At 35.5% G+C, this 20,273-nt stretch overlaps 1 protein-coding gene across 4 annotated transcripts in view; it reads left to right on the top strand.

Annotated features, from left to right (window-relative positions):
* Nucleotides 1-18,940, top strand: part of rras2 (RAS related 2) — a 48,277-nt gene extending 29,337 nt beyond the window's left edge. For 2 of the 4 annotated variants that reach the window (XM_051899068.1, XM_051899069.1), the window contains exons 2-6: nt 5,950-6,037; nt 9,703-9,805; nt 12,277-12,385; nt 12,987-13,105; nt 15,715-18,940. In XM_051899068.1, coding sequence (XP_051755028.1) covers nt 5,950-6,037; nt 9,703-9,805; nt 12,277-12,385; nt 12,987-13,105; nt 15,715-15,802 — 507 coding nt within the window. In that variant the 3' untranslated portion in view covers nt 15,803-18,940. The remainder of the gene's footprint in view (nt 1-5,949; nt 6,038-9,702; nt 9,806-12,276; nt 12,386-12,986; nt 13,106-15,714) is intronic. The other 2 variants (XR_007930820.1, XR_007930821.1) reach the window with 2 other exon arrangements.
* The last annotated feature ends 1,333 nt before the right edge of the window (nt 18,941-20,273 follow it).

A 20,273-nucleotide genomic window follows, 5' to 3' on the forward strand; every position in this document is an offset into this window, starting at 1 on the left:
TTAATGTATTTTTGATTAAAAAAATGCTTTGGTGAGCATTTAGTGAGAAATCAAATTAATTTAACTGAAATCAAACTTTTAAACTGTGGTGTAGGCAAGTAAGTGTCTCTGTGTATGTGTGTGTGTGTGTGTGTACATTATTTGCCTGGCATGAGGGCAGTGCCATACTGTAAGTTAAAGCTCTGAAAGATGTTGCTCTACAGGAAACTCTGTGGAATGTATTAGCCCCCATGTTGCAACATGACTAAAGGTTTTGGATTGATCACGTGCCGACTGATGTTTTTCAACTCTCTTTCTATCTTACTCATCAACGTGTCACTTTCACTCTCAATTGACTGTAGCATTATCACGAAATCTTGTGTACACATGTGCGTGACTGAAATGCAAGTTGCAGTGCTTAAAATATTGTGAGTTTGTTAGAATTAGCAGAAGGTATTCTCTCTGTCTGTCCATCTGTCTTGCTCTCTCTCACCTCATTCTGCCTGTAACCCCACTGCGACGAGTGAGCAATGAAGTCGACTGCATATGCAGCACTGCTGATGAATTATTGAACAGTGGAAAATGGACGTGATGGAGTCTTGCACGCAGTGCATACAGAGGAGCCACTGTGTGAAAGGATGACTGATGTCAAGAAAAAAATAGCAAGTGGTTACAGGCTTCTTTATGTCAGTGCACAAAGACTTTGCTCACTGTCAAAACATTTGCAAATGTAGTTTGGCTGCACTTTAAATTTAGAAATACAATGCAAATAATCCTATTCTTTTTACTTTTTTTTTTTTTTTTTTTTTAGAATAGAACAGAAAAATGTCTATTCTACCTGACAGTTATCACTGAAATAGATGTTTTGTTATATCACGTCTCTGTGACCGACAAAGAATCTGACCACAGCCTGTACAAGTCAGTCAGAAAACTTGGCAGTTTGGTGCAGGAATCCCCCCACCCCAAACTTTTTGGAAAAGGCATTATTTTTTTTATAATTCTACAATATATATGAATTGTACATCTTACTGCAGCTTCAAAGCAAATGTAAGACAAGACTTGTTTTCAAAGAATGCATCTTAATTATTGAGTGTACGACCGATTATTGGCTGCACGTTATATCGTTTTAGTATCAATATCGCGATGTGCGCATCAGTGATAGTCACATCGCAGGATGTGCGATCTCAAGTATAGGGATTGTAGTTGATCTGTACAGACCAGGCACCACGGTTCGAAACGCAGTGGTGCCTGCAGCCATACGGCTGTACGCACTTGTGCGTACCATGAGGAGGCGCTAAATAATGCTGTTTTAATTTTTGACATAATTTTTAAATTGATTATAAATCTGTCTATGTACACTCATGACATCTTGATAAAGCAAGAGAGAATGAGAACAAATAAAGGTGTGCGTTTGTGTGTTGTAAAGTCAAATGTGTGTATGTGCGTGCAGGGGTGGGGGATGGGTGAAAAGAAATCTGATTGGCTAGTCTTTGTTTAATTGGCGCTTTTTCCACACATAAAAAAAATGGAAAAATAAAGGGGTGGGGGATGGGTGAAAAGTAATCTGATTGGCTAGTTTTTGTTTAATTGGCGCTTTTTCCACACATAAAAAAAAATGGAAAAATAAAGTCTCTTAATGTCAGGAGCTAGGAGCTGATTTCTCTCTCTCTCTCTTTCTCTTTCCTGCTCGTGCACTTTTGCACAGCTGTTCGCTATCACAATCAGCATTCGCGCCTGCGCCCTCGCTCCTTTATCTCACGCCTGTTTCTCCTTTCGCTTTGATTTCCTTGTTATTTAGATGCAGGCTGCATCCGAAAACCTAGGAAGCTGACTTGTTGCCTTGCTGCCCTAACAGGCAATGACTTGTAAGGCAGCGTTTGTGAATGAAGGCACCTCACAAAACTGATTTCAGATAGACTTCTGAGGCAGCGAAACAGTTTAATGATGTACCACAAAATATAGCGCAAGCTTTGGTGAGAACTAAACAAATATTTAATTACTACAGTAGTAATTTCTCGCTAGAAATGACATCAAAAGTGGAAAATGTTGGTCAAAAACATACATTTACACACAAACTGACCAGCAAACGCAACTTTCGGACGCCATCTTTATTTTTCTAGCTTAACTGTCACAGAATGGAACGCACAGGATTGTGGGATGTCAAAGGCAGTGAAGGATACATCTATGCTACCTTAAAATATCGACCAGATGAAGGTATCTCAGGAGACAGGAAGTGAAGCTAACATTGGATTCGGACGTGCCTTTATGCCTTCCTACCTTAAAATGTGTCCTCAGAAGGCAGCATTTTCCAGTTTTCGGACGCAGCCCTCGTCTTCATCTTACCTCTCTGTCAGTTTATTGTTTGGCCTTTCATGCCCGTTACAGACGCTTTTCTTTGTGATCTACCTCTACTTGTCTAGTCCAGTCCCGTCCTGTGAGTGTGTCCAGAATGAGCCTTCATCTGTTATATTCTGCCTGCAAGTCTGCTGTACAGCGCTGCTGTATCTGCCCAGAGGAGTGAGTGCTCGTCGTCTCCCGAGCGCACTTTCTGACTGCTGATACCTGTGCTCAACGTCCTGTCTGATTTCAGCCATTCCTTTTTGAGTTTCCTTCACCAGTTCTGCCTGCCAAAGACGGCCGAGAACCGGCAGACTGCCTTATTTGACGTTTGCTGGTGTTAAATAAATCTCTGAAACCTGCTTTCGCTTTTGGGTCCTTTTTCCTTTGTAACACTTAAAGGTGCAATAGGTGATTCTCTACAGAAACATTTTTTGTTACACTAGTGGTTGAAAGTCTCCTCATATCCTGATAGCAATCACTATGTTAAACGGTCTAAATGTATATTTATAAATCATCTGTGGAAGTTGTAGGACCATAAAATGTTCATCCAACCATTATATTCGGTCCGAATGAAATAATATGATGTCCTACCTGCCTGTCAACGCATGTTTTACATACACTCACGCACCCTATTCGTGCAGACATCATATGTCGTCAGCGCGTTTCGTGCTATGCAGAGTTTATGTAGACAGACGTCAGTCACGGAGCACCGCAAACAGCAGCCACCTTTTACAGTTCCTACTGAATCAAAACAATGAGCTTATGCTGCGTTCACGCCATAACTACCATAATTAAGAGATGGCAACCAGTGATGTTCTAACCGGATCTGTTCAGTCAGACTCAGAATTATGTGTATCTATGTCAACAGTATCCACACTAAAATGAATCGGCAGCAGTCAGGTACAAGCTCTCTAATTTGTAATAATGTTATAATTATTGTAATGTTACGTGCTTTGAGACATGAGGTAGTTTAACACTGTTGCTTGTGACACTTTGCCGAGAGCAGCTGTGTGTGTGTGTGTGTGTGTCTGCGTGTGTGTGCGCCTTCATCTGTTTTGGAGGAGGTGTGGCTTTGGAGAGCGCTCTGAAGGGAGGGTGGGATGTTATGATTTGAAAGCTAGCTCACTATTGCTAGCCAGCCTCTCCGAAAATGTCCTATTGCACCTTTAAATCTTTGAAGCTTTTCTCTGATTGTTTCAGGAAAAAAATTTCTTCTTTTGGCAGGTCAAATAAACCAGAGCCATAAATAAACCAGAGTGCTCAGCTCCGTTGTTTTATGCATTAAGCACAAATAAAAGCCTGACAAAGCTAATTGTGTAATTTACATATTAAAGTGTGGCAATAAATTAAATGTAACCACAACGACAATAATTATAATAATAGTAATTATAATAATAATACCAACAGAGTTGTTCGGTCAGTTGATTTTAAACCATTTGAGTGCAAGAAGACACGAAAGAGAACTCAATTTTGAACTTGCTCGCTGTTCTCTGTGCGCACACACAGAGCCACGCAGACAGAACACGAACACCGAATTCTGTTCTCTCTTTCGCATCTGTTTGTGCTTGCACAGACAGTCACTTTTGGCTTATGTGAATGTAACGATTGAGAAAAAAAGTGATGCAGATCATCATATTGGATCTGTGCATTCTTACAGTGACAGCAGCCTAATATTCCTGCTGCTCTCTGTGTTATTAATGTTAATCAAACAACAAAATACAAAAAAAAAAGAAAATCACTTTAGTAGTTGTAACGAATATTAATTTATATTAATATTTAATTAATATTTAATTTATATATTGAAGCTAAAGCAGTCTTTTCATTTGTATCTTTGTTATATTGTATTTATCTATGCTTGCAATTTGTTTATTTTCTATGCAAATTCACTTCCCTACAAAATCACGCCAATCTTTCTAGAATGATTAATTCTTGACAAGAAGAGCTATTCCAGTCATCTGCAGATTTTTTTTTTTTTTAGTTTTTTATTTTTATTGCCATATATATTGCAGAAAAAGAAAATATCGCAATGCCAGTTTTTACCAGTATCATGCAGCCCTAGTGTAAATTGTAAAGTGTTAACTGGCAGCTTTTTTCTGCTTGTTTTACGCAAAGCCCTTAATACATTTATTGAAAAATCAGCCAACTGAACACAAGACTTGCACAAAAGTTTGGGGTCAGTAAGACCCCCACATGTATTCTTTTTACATGTGGACAGTTTTCATGGCATCATCTGTATATAGTTCGTGGGAGCTTTGATATATGTTCTGGTATGGGAAATTGAATTTAAATAAAATTTTGATCATAAAAAAAGTTAAGTAGAACAGCTGTTTTCAACATTGCTAATAATAATGTTTCTTGAGCATCAGCTGGAGTAATGGATCCTGAAAATTCAGCTTTGCCAACAGAAATAAATTACATTTTAAAATATATTAATAGCAAACAGTTATTTTAAATTGCAATAATAATATTTCACAATAGTACTGTTATTAGAGACTTTCTTACTGACTCCAAACTTTTGTGTGGTAATGTATATACCATCAGTCAGAAGTAACCTACTTTCTTTACCATTTTCTACTTAATAAATCATTTAGAATAATAGTAAAGTAGTATACAGGACATTCTTTGAAAAAGTCTTAATTTCAAGTGCGATTTATATCCTCTGCAGTGTAATCTTGTTTCCTATGTCAGAAGTTAAAACCATCCTCTGTGAATGGTTGATGTGGAAAGGAGAACAAAGATCTACTCTCATTTTTGGAGTGCTTCTCGTTTCACTGCTAAAAACAGATTACTCGACTAGCGGTTACAGGAACATCAATAGTCAAACTCAAAATAGGAAGCTACTGCTTGGCATTGTTGTGTGTGAGCATGAGCATGTGTTCAGTTGACACAAAGACAAGCCTGAACATAACGTACAGCTGTCGTCACTTAAACAGCCTCTTGGGAGGGGAGGTTCAGAAAATATGGGAAAAATGTGAAAAATGCCTCTTTACAACTCCCCCTTTCATTAGAAACTGATACTGTGTTCAGATTAGCATAGAAACGTAGCCTCCAGAAACAAACAAACAAAAAAGTTTGTGGTTAATTAACCGTAATTATCAACCCCAAACGGAGGACTACACAAACAATGTTGACATGAAGTCTGTGTTTGCACTGTACACATAAGGGCGGATATCTTTTTTGTTTTTCAAAAGAGACAGAACAGTTTGTCTGTTGGATTGTGTTATAAGTATAAGCCCTCATTTAGCATAGCTTTCAAAACAAGTGCTCTTTTATGCATGTAGATCCCTGAATCAAAGCTGAAGTCAATGATGTTTTTAATGATGTTTTTATATGACGGTTCCTCAAAAAAGAAACTGGTTTCAGACAAACTTCCAGGGCACAATAACATCATGTCTAATGATCTAAAATGAATTCAAGTGAGCTTTAGATATAAACAAGCACATTTTTGATGACTACAAATCTGTCAAACCACATGCACAGGACTGTGGGATATTATAGGCTGTGAAGGGACATCTATACGATCAAAATACGACTAGATTAAAGAATTTTGGTAGACAGGATGTGATGTTTTTTTATCTGATGTGATATTGACCTTTGTTGTGTTTATATTCTCTCTCCTTTTGTGTTTAGTCATACTTCGTCACTGACTATGACCCCACGATTGAAGACTCCTACACAAAGCAGTGCGTGATTGACGAGAGGCCTGCGCGGCTGGACAGTAAGTATGCTGCAGATGGATGAGGGAGCCTGATTGTCAAACAAATCTCACAGGATGTAGGGAAACAACATACTGCTAATCGACAGCAAAGATGAATCACTTCATGATTTAATAATACATCATAGAGATCAGATAAATTATAGAGGAACTAGTGCATTTTATTATTGTTCTGTGTATTATGCATACTTGTACAGTGGTGTGGAGGTAAAATAAATGTGCTGTAATGTCACTTTGGATAAAAGCATATACTACATGACTACTTACTTCAGAATACATATTATACATGGCCTCTAATGAAAGTCTTGAAATACTTTAAAAGTAACCTTTTTTTCTAGGAAGAAAATTTAAAGTAGGGATGCTCTGATATGAAAATTTTGCCTGATACCAATAACCGATTAATCTTTATATTTGGAAGGTATATTTTTTTCCCGATATATTTGGCCGATAAATCTAAATCCAAATGTTGATATATACTGTAATTTTTTTGAGAGCCTGATTACAAAAACAAAAGACTCGCCATTAAACTAAAGCGATTTATTAGCAGATATTTATTAATATAGTTAATCAGATATTAATGCAACATAAACATAATGTTACAACTTATATGTGCACAAAATTACACGCTAGTTAGAAACTCCTGTAGTGGATGCTCTCTTCCCGTAACAACGCGCTGAAACACGGCAACTAAACCCAAGGAATTCACAATGTTTTATTACAAAAGCATTCTCATTATGATGTTATGTCTATGACAGTCCCAATCATAGTTATTAATGTTGTGTGTTGCTGTTTGAGCTGCGTGGCTGAAGTTAAAGATGATCATTGTAAACTGAAGCGCTTTACTACCATGTTTATTAAATTAACCAAAGCATATACACAAATATACATAATATGGCAACTTACAAATATGGCTTACTTATATACTTATATACATAATATGGCAACAATTCACAAAAGGCTGCGAATGCATAAGTGAACTTGACTGTGTCAGTCATGAAGGTGTAACTCCATTGTGGATGCGCTCTTACCGTTACAAAGAATTTACAACATTCTTTTAGAGTAGAGTTCTCATTATAATTTTATGTAGACTATAAGACAGACTTGCACTGCACATGTTGCACTGAAGTGTCTCAGCTGGAGGGAATAATTTATTATTTATCGGCTTTAATATATCTGCCTAATTTTCTTATCGGGATGATAACCATAACATTAAAAATTAACATATATCGGCCGATACCGATATGGTGGCCAATAGATCATTCATGCCTAATTTAAAATCTCAGTTCACCAAAAATGAAAATTCTGTCATCATTTACTCATGTTGTTTCAAACCTGTATGACTTACTTTCTTCTGTGGAACACAATAGAAGATATTTATAATATATAAAAATATCCCTTTTTTTGGTCCATACAATGAAATTCAATTTTGTTTGGACCCCAACGTTCTTCAAAATATATCCTTTTGTGTTCCACAGAAAAGAGAAATTCGTATTGTTTTGGAATGAAATTAGGGTGAGTAAATAATGACAGAAGTTTAAATTTGGGGTTCATTAAAAGCAGTAGTCCACACAACCAGGAGGACGGGACCCATGAGGCGGCCTTAACAAACTTCCAAGGGAGCCGCAGGATGACTTAAAAATATTTCAATTAACAATTTAAAATTATTATATATAAATAATCGGTTGCACTTTATTTTACAGTAGGTGTACTTACCTAAGAAAATACTGGGTATGTTTAGGTAACTACAGGGGTTAAGGTTATGTTTAGGGTAGGTTCAGGGTTAGTACCTAGATATTACCAAGTTATTGTAATTATTATAATAAGTACATTGTATGTACATGGGAAACAGGACTGTAAAATAAAGTGCAACCAATAATCTAACTATTATGTAAATTAAAATGCTAAAAAAAAAAAACACTTAAAATTAAGTTATATAAAATTAAGTCTTGTTTGAAGTAGGACTGAATGTGAGCATTTAGGGATGGGGTTTAAGTGAACCAATGATTGGATAAGTCTTTTAATGTGATCCTCTCTGAAAACAAATGAGGCCTTTAATTTTTGGCATTACTCAAGGCTGTTGTATGTTAAAAGAAAGGTGCCGACTTAGGTTACGTTCATACATATATAATTCAGTCTGCTGTTTGAGACTCACATCTGTTAGTAAATACACTTGTCAGTCCTAAACACTGTGAAAGTTGCCATTACACTGCCGTTCAAAAGTTTGGGATCAGTAAGATTTTTAATGTTTTGGAAAGAAGTCTCTTCTGCTCACCAAGGCTACATTTATTTGATTAAAAAAAAAAAAACAAACAAACAAAAAAACACATATTGTGAAATATTATTACAATTAAAAATAACTGTTTTCTATTTTAATGTATTTTAAAATGTAATTTATTCATGATTCCTATAGATTCCTGTTCATTAAAGAATCCTGAAAAAAAAAAAAAAAAATGTACATAACTGTTTTCAACACTGATATTAATGATAAATGTTTATTAAGCAAAATCAGCGAATTAGAATGATTTCTGAAGGATCATGTTTCATTTTTGGGTGAACTAACCCTTTAATGCTTCATGATAAACAGAATCCAACACCTGTAAACAATGCTTAGGCGCCTGCATATAAATAATATCACAATAATCCAACACTGACCAAAAAGTAGCAGCTACCAATCAATTCCTTGCTTTAAAAGAAAGACAGGACTTAACTCTAAAAAAAAAAAAAAAAATCAACTTTAGTTTTTTCACAAGGTGCTGAACGTAAGGCCCAAAAGAGAGGGAATCATTAATTAAAAATCTTAGATATTTATATTGAGAAATATAGATATTTATATTCAAGCATCGAACCTTGAAGAGTAGGGTTAGTGAGTTTGAGAGTGCAGGCTTTCTATTTGAAAACATAATTTTAAACAAGTTTTAAATCTCTATGTATGCTGAACTGCATTGAAATCAAATTGAAGATGATCCTGCATTGACACAGAGGAGTAAATCACCATATTGTCAACATATAAATGAAAATATGAATGTGATATTAATATAAAATAAATAATAATGGCCCAAGGACCGATCCCTGTGGTATGCCGTTAGTCACATTCAAAGTACTAGAAGTGAGCCCCCCAATATTTATACATTGAGTTGTACCCGATAAATAATTAAAAAACCATCCAACAGCGTTCACTGATAAACCTACACTAAGTTTCTCTGCTTCAGAATTTCATGATCTACAGTATCAAAACCTTTAGATAAAAGGATAAAAAGAGCGAAACTATGTATCTAATGAAACCTTTAGATCATTTAGTATTTTTAAAATCGCAGTGGTTGTAGTATATTTTTTTCTAAAACTGGATTGGAAATCTGATAAAACATTTTTAGGATAGGAAATCTTTTAAATTGATCATTCACAAGCGATTCCAAAACCTTAGCTAAAATAGACAATTTTGAAATAGGCCTGTAGTTATTTAGTACAGTTGGATCACCCCCTTTATAATGATAGCAGAACATAATCAGTTTCCAGATTTTCCGGAATTTCATTTGCAGATAAAGTAAGATTAAAAAGATAAGTTAGTGGTGGCGCAATAAAATCAACTGCCAACTTTGAAAATATTAGTAATGGTGATGTGGCTAAAGTAAGTCTGTGGGTGACTAACATGGCTGTTCTGTGTTTGTTAGTCCTGGATACAGCAGGACAGGAAGAGTTTGGAGCCATGAGAGAACAATACATGAGGACAGGGGAGGGCTTCCTTCTCGTCTTCTCTGTCACTGACCGGGGAAGGTGAGCAATGTTCCACTCACGTTTTCTCTCAACTTTCTCTCTTTCTTCCCCTTTCCCCTACATTGTCTCAATTTCACTTTCATTCTGTTTTTGTTTTTCCATTTTTATTAATGCTCCCCTCCCTTCACTCATTCACATTTTCTGTAACTGTAAAATTAGAGGCGTGCTAACTTACGCCCCAGTAGGGGGCATATTACAGAAAGATCCTAACTTTAGAATGCTATCTTATCTGTTTGGTAACCATGGCAATTTCAGATAGAACCTCATTTAGGGACAAAAGCTATTACAGAATGACATTTCTTAAGTGCATTATCTTATCTTAACTACGGATAGGAAAAGGGTATTACAGAAGCATCCTAACTTGACAAAAAATACTGAAAACTTAACTTTAGAACAACCCCACTGGTGTCCTAACTTCAAAATTATTTGAAAGTTAACTGTAAAAATCACATAACAATAGCCGCCTGAGAATGGCGTCACATTTATTAATGATTGAAGATGAAGAACAGCAATGTTTGATGGTGGACTTTTTGAACACCCAAATAAATGTGCTGCACTTTGATGACAAAACACTGATAAATAATTACAGACTCCCATGAAATACAGTGATAGGCTTTTCTCTTTCTGCAGCTTTTAATTAAAAGCACAACTATTTTGTTTCTGAGAGTTCATTACCGAACTCGATGGAGCGGTTTAAGATTTCCTAACTACAGATGAGATTTTGTAAGATAGAATAAGAATCCTAAATCAAGTTAAGAATTGCTTCTGTAATACAAATTTGTGAAAAATCCTATATTAACATGTCAGATCTTAACTTAAGACTTAAGATAGAAAGCTTCTGTAATATGCCCCCAGGTTTTGTCTTCTCATGCAAATAAACAGATCTCTCACACATTGCAGTGTATATGCTCGAGGAATTTGGTGTGTGATCAGCCGTTTTGGGAGTGTTTGTGCCCTCTTAGGGTCCTTCCCACTTTGTGTTTATGCTGTAAACAGTCTTTCCTTCCTTCGTTTACGTTACCCTGCTCGAAGCCGATGGCACCGGGCTCTCTGAACACACACTCTCGCAGTCTCTCCAGAGCCCATGACAAGCATTTCCTCCTCCTGCATGACATTTAAACGGCTCGAACTGTTAGAATCAACAGAGACCTCATATCAATGTCCTTCCTCCCCAGCACACAAACACTGTTCTCCATATGATGGCTTCTAGCCGTCTTACAGCATTACTGGAAAGTTTATTGCAAAGGCATGAGAACCAAGTGACCTTGTGTCATCCTGTGTACTGTAATGCAGTTCTGTGGGCCAAAACAGAGAGAGAGCCGCTCCTCATCTAGAAGGGTGGGCTTGCATTCCCTTTAGGTTTTGTGGAGAGGAAGAGCTCTGCTTTGGGTGTATGTGAAAATGCCCTCACTATGGATGCACGATATATTGGTACCATAGGGGTTATCAGCCAATACGAAGAGATTTTTTATTTTTTTTATTAGTTCCCCTCAAGTTGACACACCTGGTGTCTCAGCAGAATAACCACTGGTGTACTCATTATAGACATCATGTAGCCCCGCCCCTCTTCAGCGCTGCACTTGTGTTCTGTCTTCCGGTTTATATTTCCACAGCACGACAGTAAGATCTTACGGATTTATGAATGAACTACTCCATCTACTGACATTTGTTATGACATCTGCTTCAAACATTACATTGCTCATGATAACTTTTGTTAACTCTACAATAAGTAAATCCACTTCACCAGCTTATTACTCTTTGGCAGTGATGCCATAGAAATATACAGAGCTATAGAACAATACATGAGGATTCTATAGTATTTTAAAAATGTTCCACAAAGTTGAAGAACTACAAAGTGTCCAAGACTTTTTGTCTCTACTTTAAACAATATATTTATTGATTCATATTTCAAAACCTAACAAAAGTCAATGTCTTTAAAATAAATAAATGACACTTGTTTGGGATCAATAACTTTTTTTTTTTTTTTTTGAAATTCATGAAAAAGAAATTCATACTTTCAGCAACAATGCATTAAATTGATCAAAAGTGACAGTAAAGAAGTTTAGGAAGATAATATATATACAGTCAAACCAAAATTTATTCAGACACCTTGAACATTTCATTCATTAATACAGTTTATTCACTATAGTTAAAAAAATGGTAATAAAATATGACAAGATCTCAGAGTTAAACTGTGTCAGATAAAAATAATCTTAATTATGTCAGATAACACTTAAGCAAAACATGGTCAGGTCAAAGTGTCTGAATAATTTTTTTATCAATTTTACTGGTAGTCCACAGTATGAAGAATTTTTGGGTATAATATGTCACAGTTTATTTTGCTATCCTCACTTACATAAATGAACTATAGTGTCCTGCACCCACTAGTAAAATATATAAAAAATGTTTCAAGTTTCAAGCTGTTTGTTTGGACCTTTTTTAATGGCTATGCATCACCTTGTTTTCCTCAGCTTTGAAGAGATCTACAAGTTTCAACGACAGATCTTGAGAGTGAAGGACAGGGATGAATTTCCTATGATTCTAGTGGGTAACAAAGCTGATCTTGAGCAACAGAGACAAGTGAGTGGCATGAATCTCTTCAAGTACTGTAATTTCAGAGAGCTACACTGAATCAGTATTGATATGAACATTTTTATACTCTTTGTCTGCACTAAAATCATAGCATGACTTGGCAGTATATTGTATCTGTTGCAGAGCTTCTGTCTATATAGTTTCTATTTTAAAATGACACATTAACATACCGTACGCATACATGCAGTACCCAGAGCACAATGTCACTGTTAAGAGATAATTAAACGTGGATGAAATTTAGTCCTGAAAATCAATGAAGAGCGCTGAAAGCCTGAAAAAATATCACAGAGAGTGTGTGTGTTTGTGAAGGAGAGAGATGGTAATAAAAGATATGGGGTTACTGAGTACATTCTGCCAATAAAAGACACTCAAGATTGTGTTACACTGCCACCTAGTGTCCGAACAAAGAATGTCAGCCTGTTCTATTTAACTGCATCCATTGCCTTCACTTTATTAATGGCAATTGATAAGTACTGTTTTAATCAGTATCTTATAGCAGGTACTGTTTTAATTAATATCAAGCCAAAAATTGTGTTTAAAAACATTCAGTGCCTAGCTGGATTTTAATTGAGGAATGTTAATTTTTCAGGTGACCCAGGAAGAGGGCCAGCAGCTTGCCCGACAACTCAAAGTCACATACATGGAGGCCTCAGCTAAGATCCGTATGAATGTAGACCAGGCTTTCCACGAGCTGGTCCGAGTCATAAGGTGAGTCTGTCATACGATGTGGAACCACCAGATGGCAGCATTCAAACAGCAGGCTGTGGTCAGAATGGAATACTAGCATACTTCATACTGTTTGTGAAAAAAGTATGTAAATCAGTAAACATTTCAAACAGTATTATGCTACAATGTTGTCACATTACCTCATTATGTTTTATATTTAATACAGCAAGCGCTGTTTAGTTGTCACCTCAGAAATCCACACATATATATATATATTTAATTTTATGGGTAAAAATGTCTTTCATTTTGACAGTCCGATCAGATAGTTAATAAAGAGATCACTACTGATACTTTAATTTTTGTGTCATACTCGAAATGGAAGACCAAATCAGGCATATTACATTGTGGAATAAAATGTTTTGCGCAGTGTTCTCTTTTATACACAGCATCTTGGTATTCCATATGAAACAAAATCTGCATACTGAGCATTATATACTTACATACTGAATAATTACTATATTAGTAGTTTTCTGAACATAGCCACAGATAACAGATAATATGTGTGTGGCTCAAATATTTTCAGTGCAGTGTTATTTTAGTATTATTTATCTACTATTATAGAGTTGAATTCGCTTTTATTTTTATATGTTCAGTTTTTATTTTAATTTTAGTTTAAGTTTGGTCATGTGCTTGTAATTTTTTTAATTTCTACACTTTAAAATTGTGGCAACAGATTACAAGCAATATTATTAATTAAAATTTAACAGTTAAGAATTGAGTTAAAATGAATCAAATGAGCTCCTTAAAAGTGAACCATTTAAAATGAGTAACTGCAAATAGCACACAAAAAAATTGAGTAAAATTTAAACAAAAATATTGGGTTCATTAGACAAAACAAAACTACATTAATGAATACTACTTTATGAAATTATTTTGACATAACACAAAATTAAGTTAATAAAAGTAGCGTTGTCAGATCGTCATCGTCTTCAGCCTCCACATTGTCAGCGGGAATCCAGTAAAGCCAGGCCTCGTGAACATAAACCATTCAATAGCAGTGCTCAATAGGGTTACAGCTGCCTTATTTAGCCTTCTTTGTTAATATTAACACAAAACTAAGCAAAGCCCCCAAAAAGAGCGGCATCAGAAATGTCCTCACACTGTCTGCTGCGGGAAACTCCACGTCATTTCTTAAAAGCGCGCACTGCAATCGGAAATGCTTGTCAGTTGAAAACTACTCATTTCCATCATGTTGGATTCATTCAATATTCTCTCTGTTTGGAATTACTCAATAAGAATAGATAAATCCTTAACGACAAAATTGAGTAGATTTTGTTACAGACGATTTTAACTAATTTTAATTAATTTTGTTAAATAAAGTTTACATATTAAATTCCATGAAATCTACAAACCCACAGAATGACTTTTTACAGTGTATTTAGCTTTAATTAATTTTTATTTTTTTAGCGCTTAAAGGGTTAGTTCACTCAAAAATGAAAATTATCCTATGATTTACTCACCCTCAAGCCATCCTAGGTGTATATGACTATCTTCTTTCAGACGAATACAATCGGAGATATATTTAAAAATATCCTTAGTCCTTCAAGGTTTATAATGGTTGTGAATGGGGGGCCGCGTTTTGAAGTCAAAAATAATGCATCCATCCATTAAAAAAAAAGTAATCCATGCTCTAGTGGGTTAATAAAGGCTTTCTGAAGTCAAGCGATGCATTTTTGTAAGAAATATATTCATATTTCAAACTTTATAAATTCAAATAACTAGCTTCCGGCAGGCAACTGTATGCTGAATGCGCAAGTCGACTTGCGCCAAATGAGTAATCCTCTGACGCGATGTATGATGCAGGATATTGGAGTATTGTAAGCTTACACGCCTCTCGCGGTTCAAACAAATAGGGCTGTGCAACAAATTTAAGCTCCTCTTCTCTTATATCGAAATCCTCTAAAATTTCTCTTTAAAAATTACCTGTTTTAGTTTATAATCCATGACCGGTGATTTGTTTTGCTCTATCCTCTGTGCGTTCGCCATTACTTTGTGCGTCGGGTCAAAGGATACTCTTCCACCGCAAATCGACTTGTGCATTCTGTGTACGGTTGTCCGCTGGAAGTTAGTTATTTGAATTTATGAAGTTTTAAATATGGATATTTTTCTTACAAAAACGCATCACTTCGCTTCAAAAGGCCTTTATTAGGCCTTTATTAACCCCCTGGAGCCGTATGGATTACTTTTTTTTTTTTAATGGATGGATGCATTATTTTTGACTTCAAAAGGTGGCCCCTGATTCACAACCATTATAAACCTTGGAGGACTAAGGATATTGTTAAATATATCTGATTGTGTTCATCTGAAAGAAGATAGTCATATACACCTAGGATGGCTTGAGGGTGAGTAAATCATGGGATAATTTTTATTTTTGGGTGAACTATCCCTTTTAATTGAGTTTTTATTTGTACATTTTACTTTATTTCAGCTTTATTTAAATTCCTGAAAATGAGTTTTAGTTAACAATAATTAAGTAAATTGAAATAAATTCTGTCAGAAGTCAAGTGTCTCAGATAGCAGATCTTAATTTGAGCTCAAAGATTTGTACACTGAGTAAGACCTGATTGGCTGATTGTCACATCCTCTCACAGGAAGTTCCAGGAGCAAGAGTGCCCACCCTCGCCGGAGCCCACGCGCAAAGAGAAGGATAAGAGCGGCTGCCATTGTGTGATTGTCTAATTGGCCTCTCACTGCCGCCACTCACCCAGCTGCTGTCACCAGTCCCTGCCCCCCACCCTGCCTTCTGACATCACGTCCTGTGCGGATGAACTCGCTGCCTTTCTACATGTGCATGTCTTCAAAACAGCAGTGTCTCTCATAGCCTTATCAGGGGCATTTGTGCCTCTAGGACTTCACTACTAGAAGAACCAAACTGACAAAATCTTGACTGAACTCACCATTCTACCTTCAACTAGAGTACTGACATCAGTGTGACCTAGAATATGGTAATTGTGCCCCCAACACTAAACATCGCTTCTTACAAATTTGCTATAAAACACACACAATTCCTTTTTTGTATTTTGAAGGATTTTTTTCTCTTGCCTTGTGACATTTGTACTTTTGCTGAGATCGAAAGACTAAACGAAACACCATTGGGATTGCAGACAATGTTTAGTCACTGATCTAGAGTGAGATGATGTTCTGAAGCTTTGTGTGTGTGTCGTGCCATATCTGTTTTTACTTCCATATGCTAAGCAGCGATTGTACATAAGTGAAGATTTGTGAGTTAAGGCCACCTTTATGATGACAAAACTCTGTCACAGAGTACCCTGTGTGAGGTTGAGCAGCTTGTTTTGACATGAATTAAAACATTAATGTACTCGCAGATATGTACATAGCCTTTAACATGCCAATTTTGTCAGCAGTGAAGTCAGATTCCCAACTTCTTGTTTGGTCAAGATGCCTTTTTTTTTTTTTTGTCTTTTTTTGTTTGCATTGTAAGACTTCTTGGCATGTATGGATTTGAATCTTTTGAAGGGATAATTCACCTAAAAATGAAAATTCATTTACTCACCCTCATGTGTTCCAAAGCTGTTACAAACCAACCCCCCGTTTCACAGACAAGGCTTCAGCCGAGTCCCAGACTAAAATGCATGTTTGAGCTGTTTGAACTGAAATCAACTTGCACTGACATATCTTAAAATATGTCACTGCCATTGTTTTGTCTCAAGATGCACACCAGTAATGATTTTTTTTCCTAAGGCACGTTTATAAAAGCTACTTAAATGTCTTAATTGAACTAAGGTCAAATCCTGGCTTAATCTAAGCCCTGTCTGTGAAACCAGGCACAACTTTTTGTCTTTAGAACACAATCATTTTTTGTCCATACAATGAATAGAGATCTGATATATATATATATATATTAATTATATGTATATATATATAATATGAATTTCCATATTTTCTGACCTGAAAAGTATAACCCACTTGAATTGTGTGAAACTTTGCGGTTTTCTGCCAAAATAAAAGATCTACTGTTTAATGCCTAAAAGCAAAGAAATTAAGACAGCCATAAATATTAGAAGTGTGTTTTTTTTCTTCCTGTTATTAAAATAAAATTATTATTATTATTGTTATTATTGGTTACACTTTATTTTACAGTGCCGTAGTTACATTGTAATTACTCAAATAAGTACTGAATACTATTAATTAACTACATGTACTTACTACAGAGTTACAGTTAGGGTTTGGGTTTGGTTTAGGGCGTTACTTGTAATTTACTGTTATTACTATAGTAAGTACATGTCGTAACGTGTAACTACGGCACTGTAAAATAAAGTGTTACTGTAAAATAAAAATATATATTTAATATTAAGGTATTTTACAATACAGTAATATATTTATTAATTTAATTTTTATAATGAAATAAATAAATATTCGGAATAATAATAATAATAATATATTTCCTTCTTTTTTTGTCCTTCGCTGATTACATGCTGGAATAAAAGTCAATGATGTTTTATTTTCATTATTTGGACAAAAACAGTTGTTATGATTTTTATTATTTGGACAAAAACAATCTCCGTTTGTGTTTTGCAGAAGAAAACAAGCTATACAGATTTGGAACGACATGGGAATTTTCATCTTTGGTTGAACTATCTATATTGTGAAATGTATTCTTCATGTAGCCAGATTGTTGAAGCCTTGACTCTCAGCTCAGATTTCTACAGACTATCTTCAGACTCAGGTTGCTCCATTTACGGTGTTTTCCCCAATGTGCTGACGATGTCCGCTCACTCGGTGCACAATAGGTCGTCTATTCTCTACTAGGTACCCCACCAAGTTCGATGACACAGAGAAGTAGTCTCTGAAATAATTGTGTCTTTTTCTGGCCTTGCATTTCAATTCACTTTTAAACTGATTTTGTCTTTCTTTTTTATCAGTTTGGAAACATTTAAGTGACTGAAACAGTGTGAAGACTCAGTTTCAAGGGGACAGCTGAACTGCAGACATCACAGGCATCTTTAAATGTATATGATCAGAGAAAATCAATTTTTTTATATCATACAGCAGACATCCACATTCCCTCAAGACTATTTTTTTAAATATGGTTTGGCGTCTCTGTGACATTCACATTTAAATCTGGTATTTCTCATCTGACAGGTGATAATTTGCTTGCTGGCTTCATACTCCAAGGGTTCATATCACTATTGCATCATGTCAAGTTTTATTTTCGTCTTCCTTTTTTCCAGCGTGCATTTCTGTATGAGGGATACAAACTGTTTTAGTTTTTGTGTTTTATCATCATGTAATATAAGAAAAAAGATGGAAGTGATCTTCTGAATGGACATGATTAAATGTTTTTACTATATACTTTTATACATTATTTTCTTATCAGACTAGTTAATGAGTATTTTTATATGTTTGTAAGTGAAAACGCTCTCGTGGCACAAATGTGTATATGTAAAGAGGAGTATTTAATTATCTTGTTTTTGTTTTTAACTGCAAAAAGGCCAATGTATGTTGAACTGTGGTCCTTTCCTGCTTTCGGTGGACTGAAGCAGATAACCCACCCAAATAGTTGTCCACCTCATAGCCTAAAACGCAGTGCAACTTCATTAGTGATCACTGGGCCAATGCTTCAAGGCGATGCCCTTTTGTGATGACTCAGGTTCATATCCTTCCCAAAACCTTGTCCATTATACCAGTTATCAGCAAAATGGATGAACACGAAAGCTAGTAAGAACAGAAGTGCATGACTCTTCCTCTTCCCAGAGTCTGTGTACACCTAACCCATACTGTGTTTTATTTGTCACATCTTTCCCTCCCCCCTGTATAGCCTCTGGTGCTATAATAAAATCTATGATTTATCTGTGATATATTATTTTTGCTTTTCCTTACTGAGGAAACACGGTACAACGAGTTGCACAAAATTATAGCTCTCGTTCTTTAAATCGACATTGAATAACAAGTGCCACTATGTGACAAGTAGATTGCTATTTTGCTGTCCTTAAGTATGTCCCCGGTGATTTGTAAAACTTCGGTACTTTTCTTGGGCAGTGTATATGGCAGTATAATGAGCTGTATGACAACTTATGTCACAAGCTTGTTTTGATTCTTATTGAGTCTGCTGTGTATTCTTCCGTGAGTGTTAGGTAACATTGTGAAGGAGAAGGGTGTCATATCATCTTGGAGCACACTTCAGAAAATGAGGATCGGCTTCAGAAAAGTTGTTGTTCGCTCATGTCATGACCATTATAAAATTAAAGTAATGGAATTAAATCAGTGCGGCGACAGCTATATGGGTTGTTGCTGTATGTGACAGTTTTATATGAGCTGTTTACTATCAATTGTAAATGTACACTCACTATTAATGCTTACTCTGAGACAGGCCTTGAATGGCTAAGGCTGAGTTTCCCAAAAGCATAGATTGTAGAGGCCATTGGTGCCAATACTTACTATGATCTACTTAGGTTGTGATGATTTTAGAAAACGCAGCCCAGGATGGTTTTGCTACTAGTGAAGCTTATTGATGCCACCCTACACTCTTAGAAAAAAAAAAAAAAAGGTTTATTGGGGTTCTATATAGATCCCAAGGGTTCTTGAAGTTTTAAAGAACACTTTATGCCCAAAATGTTCTATACAAGGGGAAATGTCTTAAATGATTGCATAATACTTTCATATTTACCAGGATATTTCAATTTTTTTCATGTGATAAAGTATGTTTACAAGCTGTTTAATTCATAACATTTTATCAAAATAATAACTGAATTAAAACAAAATTAGTTAATTAACACTAAATCCATAAACTGATTCTATGATAGGAACCTTTATTAAAAGGTTCTGGATATGAAGCGTCTGACAGAACCCTTTAAGGTTCTATATAGAACCTTTTCATTAACATATTACAGTATGTACAAAATTTACAGAATTGAAGTCAGTGCAATTCTGAACTATGATGTCATCAATTGGTTTGGTCTGTTTCAGTCAAATGAATTTTCCCATCATACTCATTTTAACATGTGACAAAGACTTCATTTTCAGAGGCTTGGAGAACAAACACTTTCTGAGCATTTACATCCTGACAAAGTGGGAAAACACAGATTGTCGGATTACTCAATCATATTTGTGACCTACACAATAAAAATCTTGATTTCTTTGCTTTTGATTAATGTAATTCTCTAAAATGTTAAATTATGTAGGGTGAATG

Source organism: Ctenopharyngodon idella, chromosome 7 (genome assembly GCF_019924925.1).
Source record: "Ctenopharyngodon idella isolate HZGC_01 chromosome 7, HZGC01, whole genome shotgun sequence".
Taxonomy (NCBI): Eukaryota; Metazoa; Chordata; class Actinopteri; order Cypriniformes; family Xenocyprididae; genus Ctenopharyngodon; species Ctenopharyngodon idella.